Source organism: Mustelus asterias, chromosome 25, assembly GCF_964213995.1.
Source record: "Mustelus asterias chromosome 25, sMusAst1.hap1.1, whole genome shotgun sequence".
Classification (NCBI taxonomy): Eukaryota; Metazoa; Chordata; class Chondrichthyes; order Carcharhiniformes; family Triakidae; genus Mustelus; species Mustelus asterias.
Genome location: NC_135825.1, coordinates 4,755,517 through 4,775,964, shown reverse-complemented (window position 1 = coordinate 4,775,964; position 20,448 = coordinate 4,755,517). Strand labels below are relative to the sequence as shown.

Sequence of the window (20,448 nt, the reverse complement as noted above, 5' to 3'; positions counted from 1 at the left end):
TCCTCAGAGACTCTGCTCTTCCACCTTGATGACTTGTAGTCAGTTTGAAATTTAAATTGGAAACACTTTAGACGCAGGTGGAAAAAACACATATCTATACACCTGTTCACATCTGCAACCCTGCTAATGGGTAGCACTGTTGTTTTGGTGTCAGGAGGTATGGGTTCAACCCCAACTCCAGAGATCTGTAGCCCATAATCTAGGTTGGCAAATCCTGTGGAATACTGAGGGAGTGCTGCACTGTCAGAGATGCCTTTTGTTTTTGGATGAGATGTTAAAATATGGCCCTTTGTGCCCTTTCAGGGTATGTACGATCTCGCCTAGGATTTTCCTGGCCCTGTCATGATAGATAAACGATCCAGCCAAATGTTCACTGGCCTCCGCGCACCAGTAAATTCCATTGACAGTCGGGACCAGAGGATCCTGCCGCTTAGAATCATAGAATCCCTAGAGTACTGAAAAGGGCCATTCGGCCCATCGAGTCTGTACCGACCACAATCCCACCCAAGCCCTTTTCCCAGAAACCCACAACATTTACCTTGCTAATCCCCCTGACACTAGGGTCAATTTAGCATGGGCAATCAACCTAACCCACGCATTTTTGGAGTGTGGGAGGAAACACAAGCCCCCAGAGGAAATCCACGCAGACACGGGGAGAACGTGCAAACTCCGCACAGACAGTGACCCAAGGCTGGAATTGAACCTGGGTCCCAGGCGCTGTGAGACCACCTCCGTCCTAAGTTCTCTAACCACTCTGCCACCGTGCCGTCCTGCTTGTGTCAGTATTTGCAATTAGAGCAGGAGCGTTCTCCCCTGTGTCCTAACCAGCATTTACCCCTCAATATACATCATTTTAAAAAAACAGTTTATTCTGTCTTTAAAGTTTTTTTATTAGTCACAAGTAAGGCTTAATCAAGTTACTGTGAAATTCCCTAATCGCCACACTCCAGCACCTGTTGGGGGCAATGCACCCTAACCAGCACGTCTTTCAGACTGTGGGAGGAAACCAGAGGAAACCCACACAGGCACAGGGAGAACATGCAAACTCCACACAGACAGTGACCCAAGCTGGGAATCGAACCCAGATCCCTGGCGCTGTGAGGCAGCAGTGCTAACCGCTGTGCCACTGTGCCACCCTAAAGACATTGTTGTCTGTGGAAGCTTGCCGTGAACAAATTGATTGCCATTTTCATAATGGCGGCAACACTTTTAAAAGTACTTGATTTGTCTGCAAAGTGCTTTGGGACCTTCTGAGGTCATCCTATATATATATATGCAAGTTTTTAAATGTGGCTATTTAAAGAAAGTCACCACATTCTAAATATGCATCATTGGCAAGTAACATTGGACAGCACCATGGTCGACCAATTCCACTGGGCTCTAGGACCCAGGTGCAACGTTTAGTATTAGGTATTTAATCGCTTTAAGCCTTTGTACATCTTCTGAACTCTTGTGTGTCTGCGTGTGTGAGAGTGTGTAATTTTACTCCAGCAGGTGGGGATGTGGTGCTTTTTGGAATCTGCAGCTCAGCCTCAGCCCTGGTGTCAGCAAATAGATCGCCGGTCAACAGCCAAGAGTGCCAGGGCTCTCTCACGGTACAACACTGTTATCGACTCAACCCACAAGGAGAGGAACAGAGACAGTCGCACACTGCCAGTGCTTCACTGTAGATCCGATCAAGGTGCTCCCTGACTCAGCAACCAAGAAAGCACAGAGGAGGGGAAAGAGAGAGAGAGAGAGGAGAAAGAGAAAAAAAAAACATTCAGTTAAAAGCCACGATCGCTCATCTCAGCCCTGACTTTACAAAAGGGAAATTTACAGATTAATTTTGAGGTGTCAGCTCAAAGGATGAAGACCCGACCACATCAGAGGATGAATTTAACAGGTCAAAATCGCCAGGATTTTTAAGATACAACCATTGACAATTTGAAGACATCAGGAAGAATTGTTTGTACCCAAAACCTTGTCGATCTTCTGCAAGATTGTGGGGATTTTCTTGTTGTTAAAACGTAAAAATGTCGGGGCGGACCAGAGCTGAGGAATCCAGGCTTCACTGGAAAATGTCCCATACCTCTGGGGAAGATGGTGTGAGGCTGTTTAACAGGGCAGCAAGCAATGATGGGACTAGTACCTGCTCCAGACTTTACCTGGCCTTTATATTAATATTACTCACACTGACACCACGAGTGGAGTCTTCCTGGTGGTAAGTCCGATTCATTCAAAATCATGACCAAAGTCATTTCCACTTGTTTTGCTGACTGGTTTGCGGGATGGGGAGTCCGTTTATTTCAAGGAGGTCCCCTCGTTGCAAAATGTATATAGAAGCACCGGAGACGGTGCAAAGATATTTACTGGGAAGATACCAGGGCTGAGAGGTTATATCCTCAGAATAGATTGAACAGGCTGGGGACTTTTTCTCTCGAAAGCTGAAAGAGTGAGAAGGGAGGGAGATCTTGAGGATTATGAAGGGTCTCGATAGGGTAGACTGAAAAATTTGTTTCAACTTGTGGGCAAGACCAGACTTTGAAGCCTTCAATATAAGATAGTCATTAATAAATCCAATAGGGAATTCAGGAGAAACTTCTTTGCCCAGGGAGCGGTGACAATGTGGAACTTTCTAATTGGTAATTGAGGCTTGAAGCATAGGTGCCTTTAAAGAGAAGCTATATAAAAACATGACAAAGAAAGGAAGAGAGTGATAACGCTGATGAGGTTAAATGGGGTATGGTGGAAGGAATCTTATGCGGAACACAAGTGCTAGTATAGACCAGTTTGGCCGAATGGCCTATTTCTGTGTGGCAAATGCTACGTAATACTTTGTACTGTTCCCAACTCCCGTTTGGACCCCTTTCAATTCCCTGTCCAATCCATTCACAACACCATGAACTGGCTGGAGAAAGTTAGAGGATTGTGCCCTGTGACCGTGGCTTTATCGTTCCCGACCCTCCCGACCTTTCTGCTGACAGCCATGGCTCAGTCACCTCACAGTCAGAGGGTGGTGGGTTCAGTCGAAATCCAAGGATTTGTCTTTTCGGATAAGTCGTTAAAGCCAGACCCTGTCTGGTGGTCATAAAAGATCCCTTGGCACCATTTCGAAGAAGAGTAGGGAAGTTCTCCCCAGGGTCCTGGCCAATATTTATTGCTCAACCAACATTCAGCAAAACAGATTATCTAATCATTAACTCATTGCTGTTTCTGGGAACTAACTGTGTGCCAATTGACTGCTGTGTTTCCTAAATTACAACAGTGACCATTTGATAGAATCATAGAATGGTTACAGCATAGAAAGAGGCCGTTCAGCCCATCGTAACTGCTCTTCCAAGATCATGTCACCTAGTCCCACTCCCCTGTCTTTTGCCTATAGCCCTGCAAATTTTTTATCTCCAGGTAATTATCCAATTCCCTTTTGAAAGTCATGATTAAATCTGCCTCCAGGCACATACTCAGGCGAGCCTAACCACTTGCTTTGTAAAATTATTGTTCCTCATGTGGCCATTGCTTTTTTTTTAGTGATCGGCATAAATCTGTTCCTCTGATTCTGAATCCTGCTGCCAACAGGAACACATTCTCCCCATTCACTCTGTCCAGATCCTTCATGATTTTCAACCTCTATCAAATCTCCTCCTAATCTTCCCTTTCCCAAGGGAAACAGTCACAGTTTCTCCCATCTATTCACAGAACAGAAGTTCCTCATCCATAGAACCATAGAATCCCTACAGTGCAGCCATTCGGCCCATCGAATCTGCACTGACTCACCAAAAGAGAATCCCACCCAGACCCTCCCCTCTCCCTGTAATCGTGTGCATTTACCATGGCTAATCTACCTAACCTAGACATCTTTGGACACAAAGGGGCAATTTACCATGGCCAATCCACCTAACCTGCATATCTTTCAACTGTGGGAGGAAACTGGAGGAAACCCACGCAGGAGGGTTTCGGAGCCTCGCGCCTGCTCCACCATTCATCACCATCATGGCTGATTGTCCAACTCAATAGCCTAATCCTGCTTTCTCCCCATAACCTTTGATTTCATTCGCCCCCAAGTCTATACCTAGCCACCTCTTGAATACATTCAATGTTTTGGGGGTAGCAATGGCCTAGTGGTATTATCGCTAGACCATTAATCCAGAAACTCAGCTAATGTTCTGGGGACTCGGGTTCGAATCCCACTATGGCAGATGATGAAATTTGAATTCAATAAAAATATCTGGAATTAAGAATCTACTGATCACCATGAGAACATCGTCGAAGGAAATCTGCTGTCCCTACCTGATCTGGCCTACATGTGACTCCAGAGCTACAGCAATGTGGTTGACTCTTAACTGCCCTCTGAAATGGTCCAGTAAGCCACTCAGTTGAAGGGCAATTAGGGATGGGCCGTAAATACATCAACAACAACAACACATGGAAGAATAAAAAAAAGTTCTTGCCCCCTGTCAGGAAGGCCAGTTGGCCTCAGTGCCCTGGGGAGGAATCACGCGAGGGGTTTTGGAAGACACGAGGATTGACCCATGAGCTGCAAAGGGCCTTCGTTGATCAATAAATTGCCAAATGTCGTTGTCTCTGAGGTTATCAGCCATTCAGCCCCTTGAACCTGCCCCATCATTCCAATGGATCATGGCTGATCTGCACCTCATCCCATTTACCTGCCTCTGCTCCATAACCATTGATACCTTTATCCAACATGGGTTCAAATGGTAACTGGTGGAATTTACATGCAATTAATTAAGGAATTCAATGAATCAATAAATCTAGAATTGAAAACTAGTCCCAGTAATGGTGACCATGAAACTATTGTCGATTGTCGGAAAAACCCATCTGGTTCACTAATGTCCTTTAGGGAAGGAAATCTGCCGTCCTTACCTGGTCTGGCCTACATGTGACTCCAGAGCCACAGCAATGTGGTTGACTCTCAACTGTCCTCGGGCAATTAGGGATGGGCAATAAATGCTGGCCAGCCAGCGACACCTTATGTCCCATGAATGAATTTTTTAAAAGCACAGGGAGAACATGCAAACTCCACACAGACAGTCACCCAAGGCCGGAATTGAACCCAGGTCCCTGGCGCTGTGAAGTAGCAGTGCTAACCATTGTGTCAACCCTTCTCTATCCCTGTACCCATTCCCGTAAATCTTTGCTGGATCTTTTCCAATTTCTTCACATCCCTCATGAAATATGATGTTCAGAACTGGATACAATATTCCAGTTGAGGCCTCACTATTGTTGAATACAGGTTCATCATAACTATCATAACTCACTTGCTTTTATACTCCACAGGCCTATTTAGAAAGCTTAGATTCTTGTGTACTTTATTAAAGGGAGGTAATGGCCTAGTGGTATTATTGTTAGACTATTAATCCAGAAACTCAGTTAATGTTGAGGGGACCTGGATTCAAATCCTGCCACGGCAGATGGTGGAATTTGAATTCAATTTTTAAAACAAATCAGGAATTAAGAATCTACTGATGACCGTGAAACCATTGTCAATTGTGGGAAAAACCCATCTGGTTCACAAATGTCCTTTAGGGAAGGAAATCTGCCGTCCTTACCTGGTCTGGTTTATGTGCGACTACAGAGCCACAGCAATGTGGTTGACTCTCAACTGTCCTCCAAGGACAACTAGGGATGGGTGATAAATGCTGGCCCAGCCAGCGACGCCCATGTCCCACCGTGGAATAAAAAAAACACTTTCTCAACCTGCCCTACATTCTTTAAAGATTCGTGTGCATATACTCCCAGGTTTCTCTGTTCCTGAACTCTGTTTCAAGCTGTATCCTTATCTTTATGTTGTCTCTCCTCATTTCTCTCACCAAAATGAATCACTTCACACTTCTGTGCAAAAAGCTCTGTCTGCCACTTGTCTGCACATTCCACCAATCTGTTTACGTCCTAATGAATTTTATCAGTATCCTCCTTACAGTTCACCATATGCCCATGATTTGTGTTATTCATAAATCTTAAAATTCTACCCTTTGTACCTAAGTCTAGAACATTAATATGTATCGAAGAAAGTAAGGCTCCTAATGCCAGCCTCTGGGGGACCCCACAGTAAACCTTCCTCCAGTTTTGCTTTAGTAAAGCATTTGACAAGGTCCCTCATGACAGGCTGGTGCAAAAGGTTAAATCACACAGGATTAAGGGTGAACTAGCTAGATGGATTCAGAACTGGCTTGGCCATAGAAGGTAGCGGTGGAAGGGTGTTTTTCTGAATGGAGGTCTGTAACTAGCGGTGTTAGGCAGGGATCAGTGCTGGGACCTCTATTGTTTGTAATATACATAAATGATTTGGAAGAAAACGTAGCTGGTCTGATTAGCAAGTTTGCAGATGATACTAAGATTGCTGGAGTCGTGGATAGTGATGAAGATTGTCAGAGACTACAGCAAGATATAGATAGGCTGGAAAATTGGGCAGAGAAATGGCAGATGGAATTTAATCCAGACAAATGTGAGGTGATGGATTTTGGCAGATCCAATTCAGGTGGGGGCTATATCGGGGAGATCTGGGAGTACACGTCCACAGATCCTTAAAAGTGGCAGCACAGGTAGAAAAGGAGGTGAAGAAAGCATATGACACGCTTGCATCGAGTATAAAAGTTGGCAAATTATGTTACAGTTGTATTAAATGTTGGTTAGACCACATTTGGAATACTGTGTCCAATTCTGATCGCCACACTACCAGAAGGATGTGGAGGCTTTGGAGAGAGTACAGAAAAGGTTTACCAGGATGTTGCCTGGTATGGAGGGTATTAGCTATGAGGAGAGATTGAATAAACTGGGATTGTTCTCCCTGGAAAGCCAGAGGCTGTGGGGCGATCTGATAGAAATTTATAAAATTATGAGGGGTATAGATAAGGTGAACAGTTGGAAGCTTTTTCCCAGGGCAGAAATGACAATTACAAGGGGGCACAAGTTCAAGATAAGGGGGGAAAGGTTCAATGGAGATGTGCGGGGGAAGTTTCTTTACACAGAGGGTGGTGGGGGCCTGGAATGCACTGCCAAGTGAGGTGGTTGAGGCAGACATGTTAGTGACATTTAAGACTTATCTGGATAGGCATATGAACAGGCAGGGAATAGAGGGATACATGTGGTTGGTCTAGATAGGACAACGTGACCAGTGCACGCTTGGAGGGCCAAAGAGCCTGTTCCTGTACTATAGTGTTCTTTGTTCTTTGTTCTATGTTCTTCGCAAGGCAACCATTCATGAAAACCCTGTATTCCTGTCATTCAGCTAATTCTGAGTCCATGGTACCACTGACCCTTTTAGTCCATGAGCTCCAATTTTATCAAATGTCTTTTTGAAGTCCATGTAGACCACATCAACTGCATTCCCTTCATTAACCATCCCCGTTACCTGATCAAAAACCCAAGCAATTTAGTTAAAACGCAATTTGCCTGAAACCAATCCAAGCTGGCTATTCCCTTAAATCATTCACTTTTGTCCAGGTGACTGTTCATCTCGTTCTGAACTAACGTTTCTAAAAGCTTTTCCACCACTGAGGTTAAGCTGCAGTTACTGGGTTCATCTTTACACCTTTTTGCAGACAAGGATTTAACATTTTCAATTCTCCATTCCCCTGGCACAACACTTGTATCTGAGGAGGATTGGAAGATTATAGCTACTGCCTCCGGAGTTGTCTCCCTCGGTGCATCTCACCCAGTCCTGGGTGACAAATCAACTTGAATTACAACCAGCCTTCCAAGCGATTACAACCCTTTTGATCATTTTGTAGCCCATTCGGTACCTTAAACCCTCTCTCACTATGACCTGGGGAGCACCTTTCTTCCTCAGTAAAGACAGATGCAACAAATCCATCTCAGTCATGTTCCCTTTCTTCGGAGACAGATTCCCTTTTTTCTCCCGACCTCAGCCCCACCCCTCCCTTTTTACTATTAGATGGTTTTTCCATTCCATTTCAATTCCCTTTCCACACCGAGCGGTGCACCAAGGCACTTTTGTCTGTTTCCATAGCTAGTAATAGCTAGTCCAAAGATGTGCGGGTTAGGTTGATTGGCCAGGTTAAAAAAAAAAAATTGCCCCTTAGAGTCCTGATGCGTAGATTAGCGGGTAAATATGTGGGGGTAGGGCCTGGGTGGGATTGTGGTCGGTGCAGACTCGATGGGCCGAATGGCCTCCTTCTGCACTGTAGGGTTTCTATATATATAATTCCTGGAACGGGCAGCACCCATGACACAGTGGTTAGCACTGCTGCCTTCACAGCGCCAGGGTCCCAGGTTCGATTCCGGCCTCAGGTCATTGTCTGTGTGGAGTTTGCACGTTCTTCCCGTGTCTGCGTGGGGTTTTCCTCCAGGTGCTCCGGTTTCCTCCCACAGTCCAAAGATGTGCAGGTTAGGTTGATTGGCCATGGTAAATTGCCCCTAGTGTCAGGGGCATTAGCAGGGAAAATGCGTTGGGGGGGGGTTACGGGAATAGGGCCAGGGTGGGATTGTGGTTGGTACAGACTCGATGGGCCGATTGGCCTCCTTCTGTACTTTAGGGATTCTATGAATTCATCCAACAGGTGGCTAGTCTCTCGCCATTGGCACCACTCCACATCAAGTGTGGTTGACCAGAAGTCCCTCCCGCTCTTACCACCAGCCACTGGAGTGTTTGGAAGGATTTTGCAGGTTGACACTCAACCTGTTTGACCATGTTATAAACGCACCTTCCTTGACCATCAAGTTCTGGGGTGGGACTCGAACCTGGAGCTTCTGGTTCAGAGGCAGGGACGCTAACCCACTGCGCCACAAGACCTCTTATGAGAGATTTTTGGATTCTGTTTTATGTTTGCTGCCGGTCTTTTCTTATGCTCTCTCTTTGTGTCTCTCATTTCCTTTCACTTTCTTCTGAAGGTTTCATGTTCATCCTGGTTCTCAATTGTATTATCCACCTGACATCCATCAGATGCAGCCTTTTTAAGCTTTATCTTATTCTCTATCACTGCCATCAGCCAGAGAGATCTGGATTTTTTTGTTTTATCTTACCCCCCTCGTGGCAATGTACCTCGTCTCTACCCAAACTATCTCCCTTTTGAAAGCAGCCCATTGTTCCATTAAAGTCCTATCTGCTAATCTTTGATTCTAATTTACCTGGACCAGATCTGTCCTCACCCCATTGAAATTGAACCCTCCCCAGCTTATTACTTATTCCTTGTCCTTTCCCATGGCTACCCTAAAGCTTATGATACCATGATCACTGTTCTCTAAATGTTCCCAGACTGGAGTTTGATCTACCCGATCCATTTGATTGACCCAGTTCATTCCCGAGAACGATCCAGCAATGTCTCCTCCTCATTGAGTTATTTGGTAGCAAAAGCCACACAAGCTTTCGGAGCTCTTAGCCCCTTCTTCAGGTGAAGAAGAAATATCTTCACTCACCTGAAGAAGGGGCTAAGAGCTCCGAAAGCTTGTGTGGCTTTTGCTACCAAATAAACCTGTTGGACTTTAACCTGGTGTTGTTAAACTTCTTACTGTGTTCACCCCAGTCCAACGCCGGCATCTCCACATCCTCCTCATTGAGCCAGAGATGTACTGATCTAGAAGATTCTCCTGAACACACCTTATAAATTTCACCCAACATCCCCTCCCCCTCCCCCCAACCGTTCTTTGCACAATTATTATCCCAGTGTATGTTAGAATAATTAATGTCCTTCATCTTAATTACTTCCAGAATCCTTTCTCCTCTCTGGAATTTCCTTGCCAATTTGATCTTCCCCACTAGTCGGAGACCTACATAATACACCCGATAGTGTAATGGTTCCTCTATTCTTTCTCAGGACTAACTAAATAGATTCTGTCCTTGGCCCCTCTTGACACCTCCTCTCTCTCCAGCACTGCAATGTTCTCCTTAATCAATGCTGCCAACCCCTCCGGCTTTCCTTCTTCCCCTTTCTTTCCTGAACACCTTGTATCCAGGGATATTTAGTAGTCAGTCCCACCCTTCTTTGAGTCATATCTCTGTTTATGTCTGTTTTATTATCACGTGGCTATGTACACCTGGAGCTCACCAACATTGTTTTCCACACTCCATGTACTTAGATACAAGCATAGTTAACCTATTTTAGACCTTATTACATTCCCTCTTACTTTGACCCTCTCTAATAAGATACTATTTCCTACTCCAGTGCTATCTGGGTCTCCCCATTCTCCGTACCTTGTTTTGCCTTGCTAATATCATTCCCTTTTCCCCACAAACATCACATTTAAATTTTCCCCAGTAGCACTAGCAAATCACCGTGCAAGGTTATTAGTCCGGTTGGCCTAGTGGTATTATCGCTAGACTATTAATCCAGAAACTCAGCTAATGTTCTGGGGACCCGGGTTCGAATCCCGCCACGGCAGATGGTGGAATTTATATTCAATAAAAAATATCTGAAATTAAGAATCTACTGATCACCATCAAACCACTGTCGATTGTCAGAAAAACCCTTCTGGTTCACTAATGTCCTTTAATCAAGCCTGCACCGACACAGACTGCGGCACGTTGGCACAGTGGTTAGCACTGCTGCCTCACAACGCCAGGGACCCGGGTTCAATTCTAACCTCGGGTGACTGTCTGTGTGGGGTTTGCACGTTCTTCCCCTGTCTGTGTGGGTTTCCTCCCACAGTCCAAAGATGTCCCGGGATGTGTAGATTAGCGGGGCAAATATGTGGGGTTACAGGGATATGGCCTGGGTGGGATTGTTGTTGGTGTAGACTTGATGGGCCGAATGGCCTCCTGCACTGCAGACTTTTTATGATTTCTGTGATTTCTACGAACAATCCCACCCAGGCCCAATCTCCATAACCCCATGTATTTACCCTGCTAATCCCACTGACACTAAGGGGCAATTTAGCAATCCACCTGACCTGCACATCTTTGGAGAGCGGGAAGAAACTAGAGCACCCGGAGGAAACCCACGCAGACATGGGGAGAACATGCAAACTCCATACAGACAGTGATCCGAGGCTGGAATTGAACCCGGGTCCCTGGCGCTGTGAGGCAGCAGTGCTAACCACTGTGCCGCTTTAATCCCTCTTTTATTTTATTTTCCCTTTTATCCTTTTGATAAAATATCTCAAAATATTTCCTACTTGAATTGTGATACAAAATACCAAAGTAATTGAATTTTTATTAGTTAGAATTTCTTTAATTAATGATAACATTCGCTGCCACAGTGTTCAGTTTCACAGCCGAGACCAGGATTATCAACAATTGGAACAGAGCCTTCAATCTCCATGATGTCCTTCTGTTTGTGTAGAACGCGATATCGATGTTACTACAACGCAATTGGGGGATTCACGATCATTGCAGCGATGACCCAGTTTCTGATGGTCATAGAATCCCAACAGTGTCGAAAGAGGCCATTCGGCCCATCAAGTCTGCATCAATTCTCCGATACAACATCTTACCCAGGCCCTATTCCGGTCATCGTGGCATCATGGGCAACACAGTGGCACAGTGGCTAGCACTGCCGCCTCACAGCGCCAGGGACCTGGGTTCGATTCCCAGCTTGGGTCACTGTCTGTGCGGAGTCTGCACGTTCTCCCCGTGTCTGCGTGGGTTTCCTCCGGGTGCTCCAGTTTCCTCCCGCAGTCCGAAAGACATGCTGGTTTGGTGCATTGGCCTTGCTAAATTCTCCCTCAGTGTACCCGAACAGGCGCCGGAGTGTGGCGACTAATGGATTTTCGCAGTAACTTCATTACAGTGTTAATGTAAGCCTTATTTGTGACACTAACAAATAAACTAATGAGGTCTCAGCCACTCCCCTGATTCTGACTTTAGTGATCACCTGTCAATTCTGTTGCTTGGGTCTCAGGAGCACTCCCCCAGGTCAGGTAGTGAAGGCTGCCGGACTCCTTTGCAGTGGGGCCGCACTGTCCTGAGCTCCTGCCTCCCTCTTCCGCCACCCCTCATTAAACAGCAAGTGCAGAGCCCAGCTGTGAATAGGTTGCTGCCTGTAAAACTCGGCCAGAAGGTGCTGTACTGCCTCGAGTAAGTTCACGACCCCGCCACCCTCCGGCGCCTGTTTGGGTAGACTGAGGGAGAATTTAGCATGGTCAATGCACCCTAACCAGCACGTCTTTCCGACTGTGGGAGGAAACCGAAGCACCCGGAGGAAGCCCACGCAGACACGGAGAGAACGTGCAAACTCCACACAGACAGTGACCCAAGCCGGGATTCGAACCCAGGTCCCTGGAGCTGTGAGGCAGCAGTGCTAACCACTGTGCCACCATGCCGCCTTCACCAGGTTCCCAATGACCATGTCAACATTCAGCCATTGGAGTCCATTGAAAGCAGATTCTATTCAAGTTCTGTTGTGGTTCCTTCACATCTGGCTGAATAATCGCAACACTTTCAATTTCGAGACATTGATTTAGGTTCATGCTGTTTAACTGGAAAGAACGTCAGAACATAACAAATAGGAGCAGGAATCTCCCGCTCCAGCCTCCTTCACCTTGCAATAAAATCCTGACTGATCTTGGCCATGATTCCACTTTCCTGCTTCTTCCCCATAACCCCTGTCTCCCGTGTAGTTCAAGAATCTCAGCCTTGAATATATTCAATGACCCAGTTTCCACGCTCTCCAGGCTAGGAAATTCCAAAGTTTCATGACCCTCTCAGAGCTGAAATTCCTCCTCATTTCCGTCATAAATACACAACCCCTTTTTCTCAAACTGTTCTAGATTTCCCACAAGGGGCAACCTCCTCTCAGCATTTACTGCTCGAAGTCACCTCAGAATCTTTCTATATTTTAATAAGATCACCTCTCATTGTTCGAAACTCCATTGAGTAAAGGTGTAACCTGCTCAAACTTCCCTCATAGGATCTGTTCCCAGTCTCGCTCTCTCTCTCTAACACTGAGTGTGTGTGTATGTGTGTGTGTGCATGTATATGTGAGTGTGTGTGCTTGTGCGTGTGTGTGTGCATGTGTGTGTGTGCGTGTGTGTGTGTGTATGGGTGTGTATGTGCGTGTGTGTGAGCATGTGTGTGTGAATGTGTGTGTGTGTGTGTGTGCGTGTGTTGTGAGAGTGTGTGTATTTGCATAATGATGCCTGTGTGCATGTGTGGATAATGATGTGTGTACATCTGTGTGCATCTGTGTATGTATTTGCATAATGATGTGTGTGTGTATGTGTGCATGTGTGTGTGTGTATTTGCATAATGGTGTGTGTGGTGAACCATAGCTGCTTACCACTATGGGTACTGAACTATAGATGGTTAGCACTATGGGTACTTGTACATATGTTACTGTTGTCACTGTTGGGGTTAGGGTTGGGGTGTTCTACCTGTTGGTATTGTTCTGTGGTACACTCCGGTTGGCTCCGCCTACCTGTAGGAATATAAAGGTCACTGCACTGCCGGGTGACCCTTTAGTCTGGGATTGTATTGTTATGCAGTATGCTCCATTCTTGTTACTAATAAAAGCCTTTATTTCCCGGGTACGATCCAGCCTCCCGAGTGATTTAATCGCGCATCAGTGTGTGTGTCTGTCTGTGTGCATGTGTGTGCTGGTTGTGTGCATCTGCATAATGATGTGTGTGTGTGCATGTGTGTACATGTGTCTGTGTGTGTGCGTGTGTGAGTGCGTATTTGCATAATGATGTGAGTATGTATGTGTGTGTGTCTGTGTGCATTTGTGTGTGTGTGCAGTTGCATAATGATGTGCGTGTATATGTGTGTGTGTTTGTGTGTGTGTGTGTGTGTGTAAGACTATGGTAGAAAGTACCACCCAATGTGTGTGCGACTGTAAATGTGACTATGTGCGACTGTGTGTGTGACTGTAAATGTGACTGTGTGTGACTGTGTGTGTGACTGTGTGTGAGACTGTGTGTGACTGTGTGTGACTGTGTGTGAGACTGTGTGTGTGACTGTGTGTGTGACTGTGTGTGAGACTGTGTGTGACTGTGTGTGACTGTGTGTGAGACTGTGTGTGACTGTGTGTGTGACTGTGTGTGACTGTGTGTGACTGTGTGTGAGACTGTGTGTGACTGTGTGTGAGACTGTGTGTGACTGTGTGTGACTATGTATGACTGTGTGTGAGACTGTGTGTGACTGCGTGTGACTGTGTATGACTGTGTGTGTGTGACTGTGTGTGAGACTGTGTGTGACTGTGTGTGTGACTGTGTGTGAGACTGTGTGTGACTGTGTGTGAGACTGTGTGTGACTGTGTGTGACTATGTATGACTGTGTGTGAGACTGTGTGTGACTGTGTGTGACTGTGTATGACTGTGTGTGAGACTGTGTGTGACTGTGTGTGACTGTGTGTGAGACTGTGTGTGACTGTGTGTGAGACTGTGTGTAACTGTGTGTGACTGTGTATGACTGTGTGTGAGACTGTGTGTGTGACTGTGAGTGACTGTGTGTGAGACTGTGTGTGTGACTGTGTGTGACTGTGTGTGTGACTGTGTATGACTGTGTGTGAGACTGTGTGTGACTGTGTGTGACTGTGTGTGACTGTGTGTGAGACTGCGTGTGACTGTGTGTGACTGTGTGTGAGACTGTGTGTGTGACTGTGAGTGACTGTGTGTGAGACTGTGTGTGTGACTGTGTGTGACTGTGTGTGTGACTGTGTGTGACTGTGTATGACTGTGTGTGAGACTGTGTGTGACTGTGTGTGACTGTGTGTGACTGTGTGTGAGACTGTGTGTGACTGTGTGTGACTGTGTATGACTGTGTGTGAGACTGTGTGTGACTGTGTGTGACTGTGTATGACTGTGTGTGTGACTGTGTGTGACTGTGTGTGACTGTGGGGACAATTGATGGGCAGGGCAAGCCGGTACAATTGCGCGACAGCCGAGAAATCAGGTTCTCGCCTCTCACGATCTTACCAGCACCGGATATCCGGCACATTCAGCCTCCCGCCTATTTCCTGGCCCCTGCCCTCTGAGGGATCTGTCAGCTCTCTGCTGGCTGCCATTGTGCAACCAAAGGTCAACACATGCGCAATGGCACCCTGTGTTGTTGCAGCAGCCTTCCTGGTGAGTTAAACGCTGCCCACTCCATCGGGTGGCTGGAAATGGTTTAGTCCATTTCTTCCTTCTCTAAATGCATAAGATACTGAATTTGGAGTCACTCAAAAAATGGATCTGAAACTCTCCTGTTTTCATGTTAACTAGGCACTTAGAATTATTCTCATAAAATCGCCCCCCGTGTTTGAAACTGTGTGAGAGAGACTGTGGCTGGGACTTTCTGGCCGCACTCACCCAGAAAATCCCACCTGAGGTCAATGGGCTTTTGCATTGTCCGCCCCCTACCTGCTACGATTCTCACGGCAGGTGGGATGGGAAAATTCTGCTTGGCGTGTGACTGTGTATGAGACTGTGTGTGTGACTGTGTGTGTGTGACTGTGTGTGTGACTGTGTGTGTGACTGTGTGTGTGTGACTGTGTGTGTGACTGTGTGTGTGACTGTGTGTGTGTGACTGTGTATGAGACTGTGTGTGTGACTGTGTGTGTGTGACTGTGTGTGTGACTGTGTGTGTGACTGTGTGTGTGTGACTGTGTATGAGACTGTGTGTGTGACTGTGTGTGTGTGACTGTGTGTGTGACTGTGTGTGTGTGACTGTGTATGAGACTGTGTGTGTGACTGTGTGTGTGTGACTGTGTGTGTGACTGTGTGTGTGAGACTGTTTGTGTGACTGTTTGTGTGGCTGTGTGTGTGAGACTGTGTGTGTGACTGTGTGTGTGAGACTGTGTGTGTGACTGTGTGTGTGAGACTGTTTGTGTGACTGTGTGTGTGAGACTGTGTGTGTGACTGTGTGTGTGAGACTGTTTGTGTGACTGTGTGTGTGAGACTGTGCGTGTGACTGTGTGTGTGAGACTGTGTGTGTGACTGTGTGTGTGAGACTGTTTGTGTGACTGTTTGTGTGACTGTGTGTGTGAGACTGTGTGTGTGACTGTGTGTGTGAGACTGTTTGTGTGACTGTTTGTGTGACTGTGTGTGTGAGACTGTGTGTGTGACTGTGTGTGTGAGACTGTTTGTGTGACTGTGTGTGTGAGACTGTTTGTGTGACTGTTTGTGTGACTGTGTGTGTGAGACTGTGTGTGTGACTGTGTGTGTGAGACTGTGTGTGAGACTGTTTGTGTGACTGTTTGTGTGACTGTGTGTGTGAGACTGTGGGCCCTATTTTACCATTTTGATTCTAAGTGCTGGGCGGACTTGAAACTGGGAGTGTTTCAGATCCGATTTTTGGACCCGTTCTCAGGCGCCCCCAGACGCATTCTGCCTGAGAAAATATCGCAATTCCGAATCGCGCTGCAGAAGCCTGTGGGCGGGGCTTAACGCGCCCAAAATCCTGTCGCTCCGATCGGCGCCTCCAACTGCGCATGCACAGAAAGAAAATGATAGAATACTGCTCCCCTGCCACATCCCTCCCGGGACAGATAATTCCTCCCCCTGGTCCCCACAAACATTGCCCCATCCCCCCAATATTACTGACCCCCTTATCCCCCCACCCCCTCTGCCACCCAGACTTATTGCAGGCTCTTTCCCCCCCTTCCACCACCACTGTTCTCAGACAGAGTGGCAGTGGACCCACCTTCCCCCTCCCCCCCCCCATCCCCCGCCCACCGATCTCAAGCAGAGAGCTGTCGGACGCTTGGCACTTATCTCCTCACTAACCCTCACTGATGGAGCGCCCAAATCGGACTTATATGGAGCATGTTTGTTTCGCGCAGATTCTGGATGGGCGAACGCAGCGGTAAAGGGAGAAGTACCGGTAACATTGGGTGTGCAGCTCATTAAGTCAATTTAGATGCATGCAAATGAATTTAAATGGCAATCGCGCCCTTTTCAGGCCTTGGTAAAGGGGGAACCGGCACGGAGGCGGGGCGGATCGTGCCACTCGCCTCATGTCCAACTTTACCATGTTCCCGTGCCCAATAACGGGTGCAACGCGATGGTAAACTCAGGCCATGTGTCTGTGACTCTGTGTGTGTGACTGTGTGTGTGTGTGTGTGTGACTGTGTGTGTGTGTGGGACTGTGTGTGTGTGTGACTGTGTGTGTGTGTGACTGTGTGTGTGTGTGCCTGTGTGTGTGACTGTGTGTGTGTGTGTGACTGTGTGTGTGTGTGTGTGTGTGTGTGTGTGGCTGTGTGTGTGTGTGACTGTGTGTGTGTATGTGACTGTGTGTGTGTGTGTGTGACTGTGTGTGTGTGTGTGACTGTGTGTGTGTGTGACTGTGTGTGTGTGACTGTGTGTGACTGTGTGTGCCTGTGTGTGTGACTGTGTGTGTGTGGCTTTGTGTGTGTGACTGTGTGTGTGACTGTGTGTGTGTGTGACTGTGTGTGTGTGTGTGACTGTGTGAGTGTGTGACTGTGTGTGTGTGTGACTGTGTGAGTGTGTGTGACTGTGTGTGTGTGTGACTGTGTGTGTGTGTAACTGTGTGTGTGTGACTGTGTGTGTGTAACTGTGTGTGTGTGTGACTGTGTGACTGTGACTGTGACTGTGTGAGTGTGTGTGTGTGTGACTGTGTGTGTGTGTGACTGTGTGTGTGTGACTGTGTGTGTGTGTGACTTTGTGTGTGTGTGACTGTGTGTGTGCATGTGTGACTGTGTGTGTGTGGCTGTGTGTGTGACTGTGTGTGTGTATGTGACTGTGTGTGTGACGGTGTGTGTGTGTGACTGTTTGTGAGACTGTGTGTGTGTGTGACTGTGTGTGTGTGTGACTGTGTGTGTGTGACTGTGTGTGTGTGTGCGTGTGTGACTGTGTGTGTGTGCGTGTGTGACTGTGTGTGTGTGTATGTGACTGTGTGTGTGACTGTGTGTGTGTGTGACTGTGTGTGTGTGTGACTGTGTGTGTGACTGTGTGTGTGTGTGACTGTTTGTGAGACTGTGTGCCTGTGACTCTATGTGCCTCTGTGCATTGAGACTCTGTACATGTCTATGTCTATGCATGTACTTGGTATGTGGATCTATCCATATTCTCTGGAGAGCCAATCTTTGTCTTGGGTTTATTTTAAATTCTACATGGTCAGTTCAGTGGATTTTTTCTGTGTTTAAGGTTCAATATTCTTTATTTGGGGATTTAATACGGGGAGGGTCAGAGAATATCTTATGTTGGGGGATTATTAAACATTCTGTGCTTGGTGTAGTCACTATTTGGAATTTCTTTGACCATTTTTACACAGAAACTATTGAGAAAATGAAGAGCCACTTTTAATTGATGGTGTTTATAACCAAGTGGATTTGGACTGGTATGAAAAGGAAGGCTCATAGATTTGGAGAGTGTTATGTTAAAGCCAGATACTGACACTGTTATCCAGGGTCATCAGGATCAGAGTGGGCTTGGTATCTCCTCCCCAGCGCTCCCGACAAACATTCCCAGTGTAGGGAGATGGAATGTCCATTCTTGCTGAGCCTCACAGGAATCTACTTCAAAAAGGAATAGGACTGGAAGTGGGTCTGGATAGCAGCTCCAGTGGCCAAACTCCTTCCCCGCTGACCCCACCCTTCACCCAAGTCATAGAGAGAGAGAGACCAGGAACCGAGCCCATAAAATCCATAGAATCCCTATAGCGTAGAAGGAGACCATTCGGCCCATCAAGTCTGCACCACCCACAATCCCACCCAGGCCCTATTCCCAAAACCCCACATATTTACCCCAGCTAATCCCCCTGACACTAGGGTCAATTTAGCATGGCCAACCAACCTGACCCGCACGTCTTTGGACTGTGGGAGGAAACCCATGTAGACACGAGGAGGACGTGCAAACTCCACACAGACAGTGACCCAAGCCGGGAATCGCACCCGGGTCCCTGGCGCTGTGAGGCAGCGGTGCTGACCCACTGTGCCACCGGGCCGCCCCAACTACCTGTAGGGACAGAGAAGAAGCAAATAAAGACTCGCAGGTTCGCAGTGAGATTGGAGAAAGAGAAAGTCTGGGGACCTGGTGGAACCAATTAAAAAACTTTCCTTGGAGCCCAAACATGTAAATTTCCAGAGTTTTCTCATTAAGCAAGTTAATGAGAATGGAGTAGGCAAGGACAAGGCTGATTCTGAGCACCGCACTGGTGCCTGCCTGTAATATTTGCCAACATATTTTAGCTACTGCTTGGTGTTGGTGGGATTTCCTGGCTTCTTACAGCTGTCTGGAGTCAATCCGAACCCACGGGGTATATTTTTTAATTACTCTCTTTTGGCATCTAGGCAGTTTGTGGGTAATACTTGCAGATCTCACAGCTGTCCCGTGTAAAGGCTGATACATCAGGCATCATTCAACTTTAGCAATGTCCTGTGATACGCCGCAGCATAGTCCCATCTAAAAAAGCAAGAACTCCCAGCATTGAGAATCCCAGCTCCTGGCTCTGCGCCCTCTTGCCACTACTTAGCTTCTCAAGGGCGGACAGGAGGCGATGGCCTAGTGGTATTATCGCTAGAATATTAATCCAGAAACTCAGCTAATGTTCTGGGGACCCGGGTTCAAATTATTACAATGCTGCATTTTTGAGAGCTTATTCATTACGTTTGGGGCTTGTAGCAATTTTCTATTTTTTGTGCCACCTTCTCCAACCAGCAGAGAAAGCGGATTATGGGGAGGACTGGCAGACACTTTGGGATGAGGCACCGGACACTCTGACCTCGTTCGCAGCCGGGATTCTCCAGCCCTGCTGCTGCAGTGAATGGAGATTTGGCTGAGTGCCAGATTCTCCATTCTCGCTGGCAGCAGCGGTGGGCGTGAACAGTCAGAGAATTCCGGTCGAGTTGTTTCTTTCTACGCGGAGGAAACTCAATCCAATGCTTGGATCTGGGATTGTTACGAACAAAAGCGGAGGTTTCTTCCCAACCGGTCCCCCTCTGCGTTTTGAAGATGGAAGCATTTGAAACAGATTCACAATCCTTCGCCCACCGGGAGAAATTTGGAGACATGGGGCGGGATTTTATGGCCTCACTCGACCCGAGACCAGAAAATCCCACCCGATTCCCATGGCGAGCGAGGCGGCAAAATTCCGGAGATGATTGATCAAGTCATGAAATTTCTACCTTGGCACCTTCATATTTTCGGAGGTTGCTATTCCCTGTGGAATAGAGGTTTACATTGGGTGCAATTGGCACTCTGGGCACAAATTGCACTGAACATGGTGCCAGTTTTCAAAGTGAGTTTCTTTGCTCAAGTTTCCACTCAAACTCATTTGTATATTGCATTTATTCTGAGGGGAATGGAATATAAAAGCAGGGAAGTTTTACCGCAGCTGTGCAGGGCCTTGCTGAGATCACATCTGGAATACTGTGTGGACAGTTTGAGTCTCCTTCTTTATGAAAAGGATATAATTGCCCTCAGAGCAGATCAGAACAGGCACATTTGACTCATTCCTGGGTTGAAGGGTTGACCTTATGAAAGAAAGTTAAACAGGTTGGGCCTTTACCCAGTGGAGATTGAAGAATGAGAGGTGATCTTATTGAAACATATAAGATAGAATCCATAGAATCCATACAATGCAGATGGAGGACATTCGGCCCAACGAGCCTGCAC

General features: G+C 46.9%; 1 protein-coding gene across 1 annotated transcript in view; it reads left to right on the top strand.

Annotated features, from left to right (window-relative positions):
* Positions 1–1,594: 1,594 nt before the first annotated feature.
* wnt2bb (wingless-type MMTV integration site family, member 2Bb) overlaps positions 1,595–20,448 on the top strand; it is an 85,734-nt gene continuing 66,880 nt past the window's right edge. Inside the window, exon 1 of the mRNA XM_078242002.1 lies at positions 1,595–2,203. Coding sequence (XP_078098128.1) covers positions 2,016–2,203 — 188 coding nt within the window. The 5' untranslated portion in view covers positions 1,595–2,015. The remainder of the gene's footprint in view (positions 2,204–20,448) is intronic.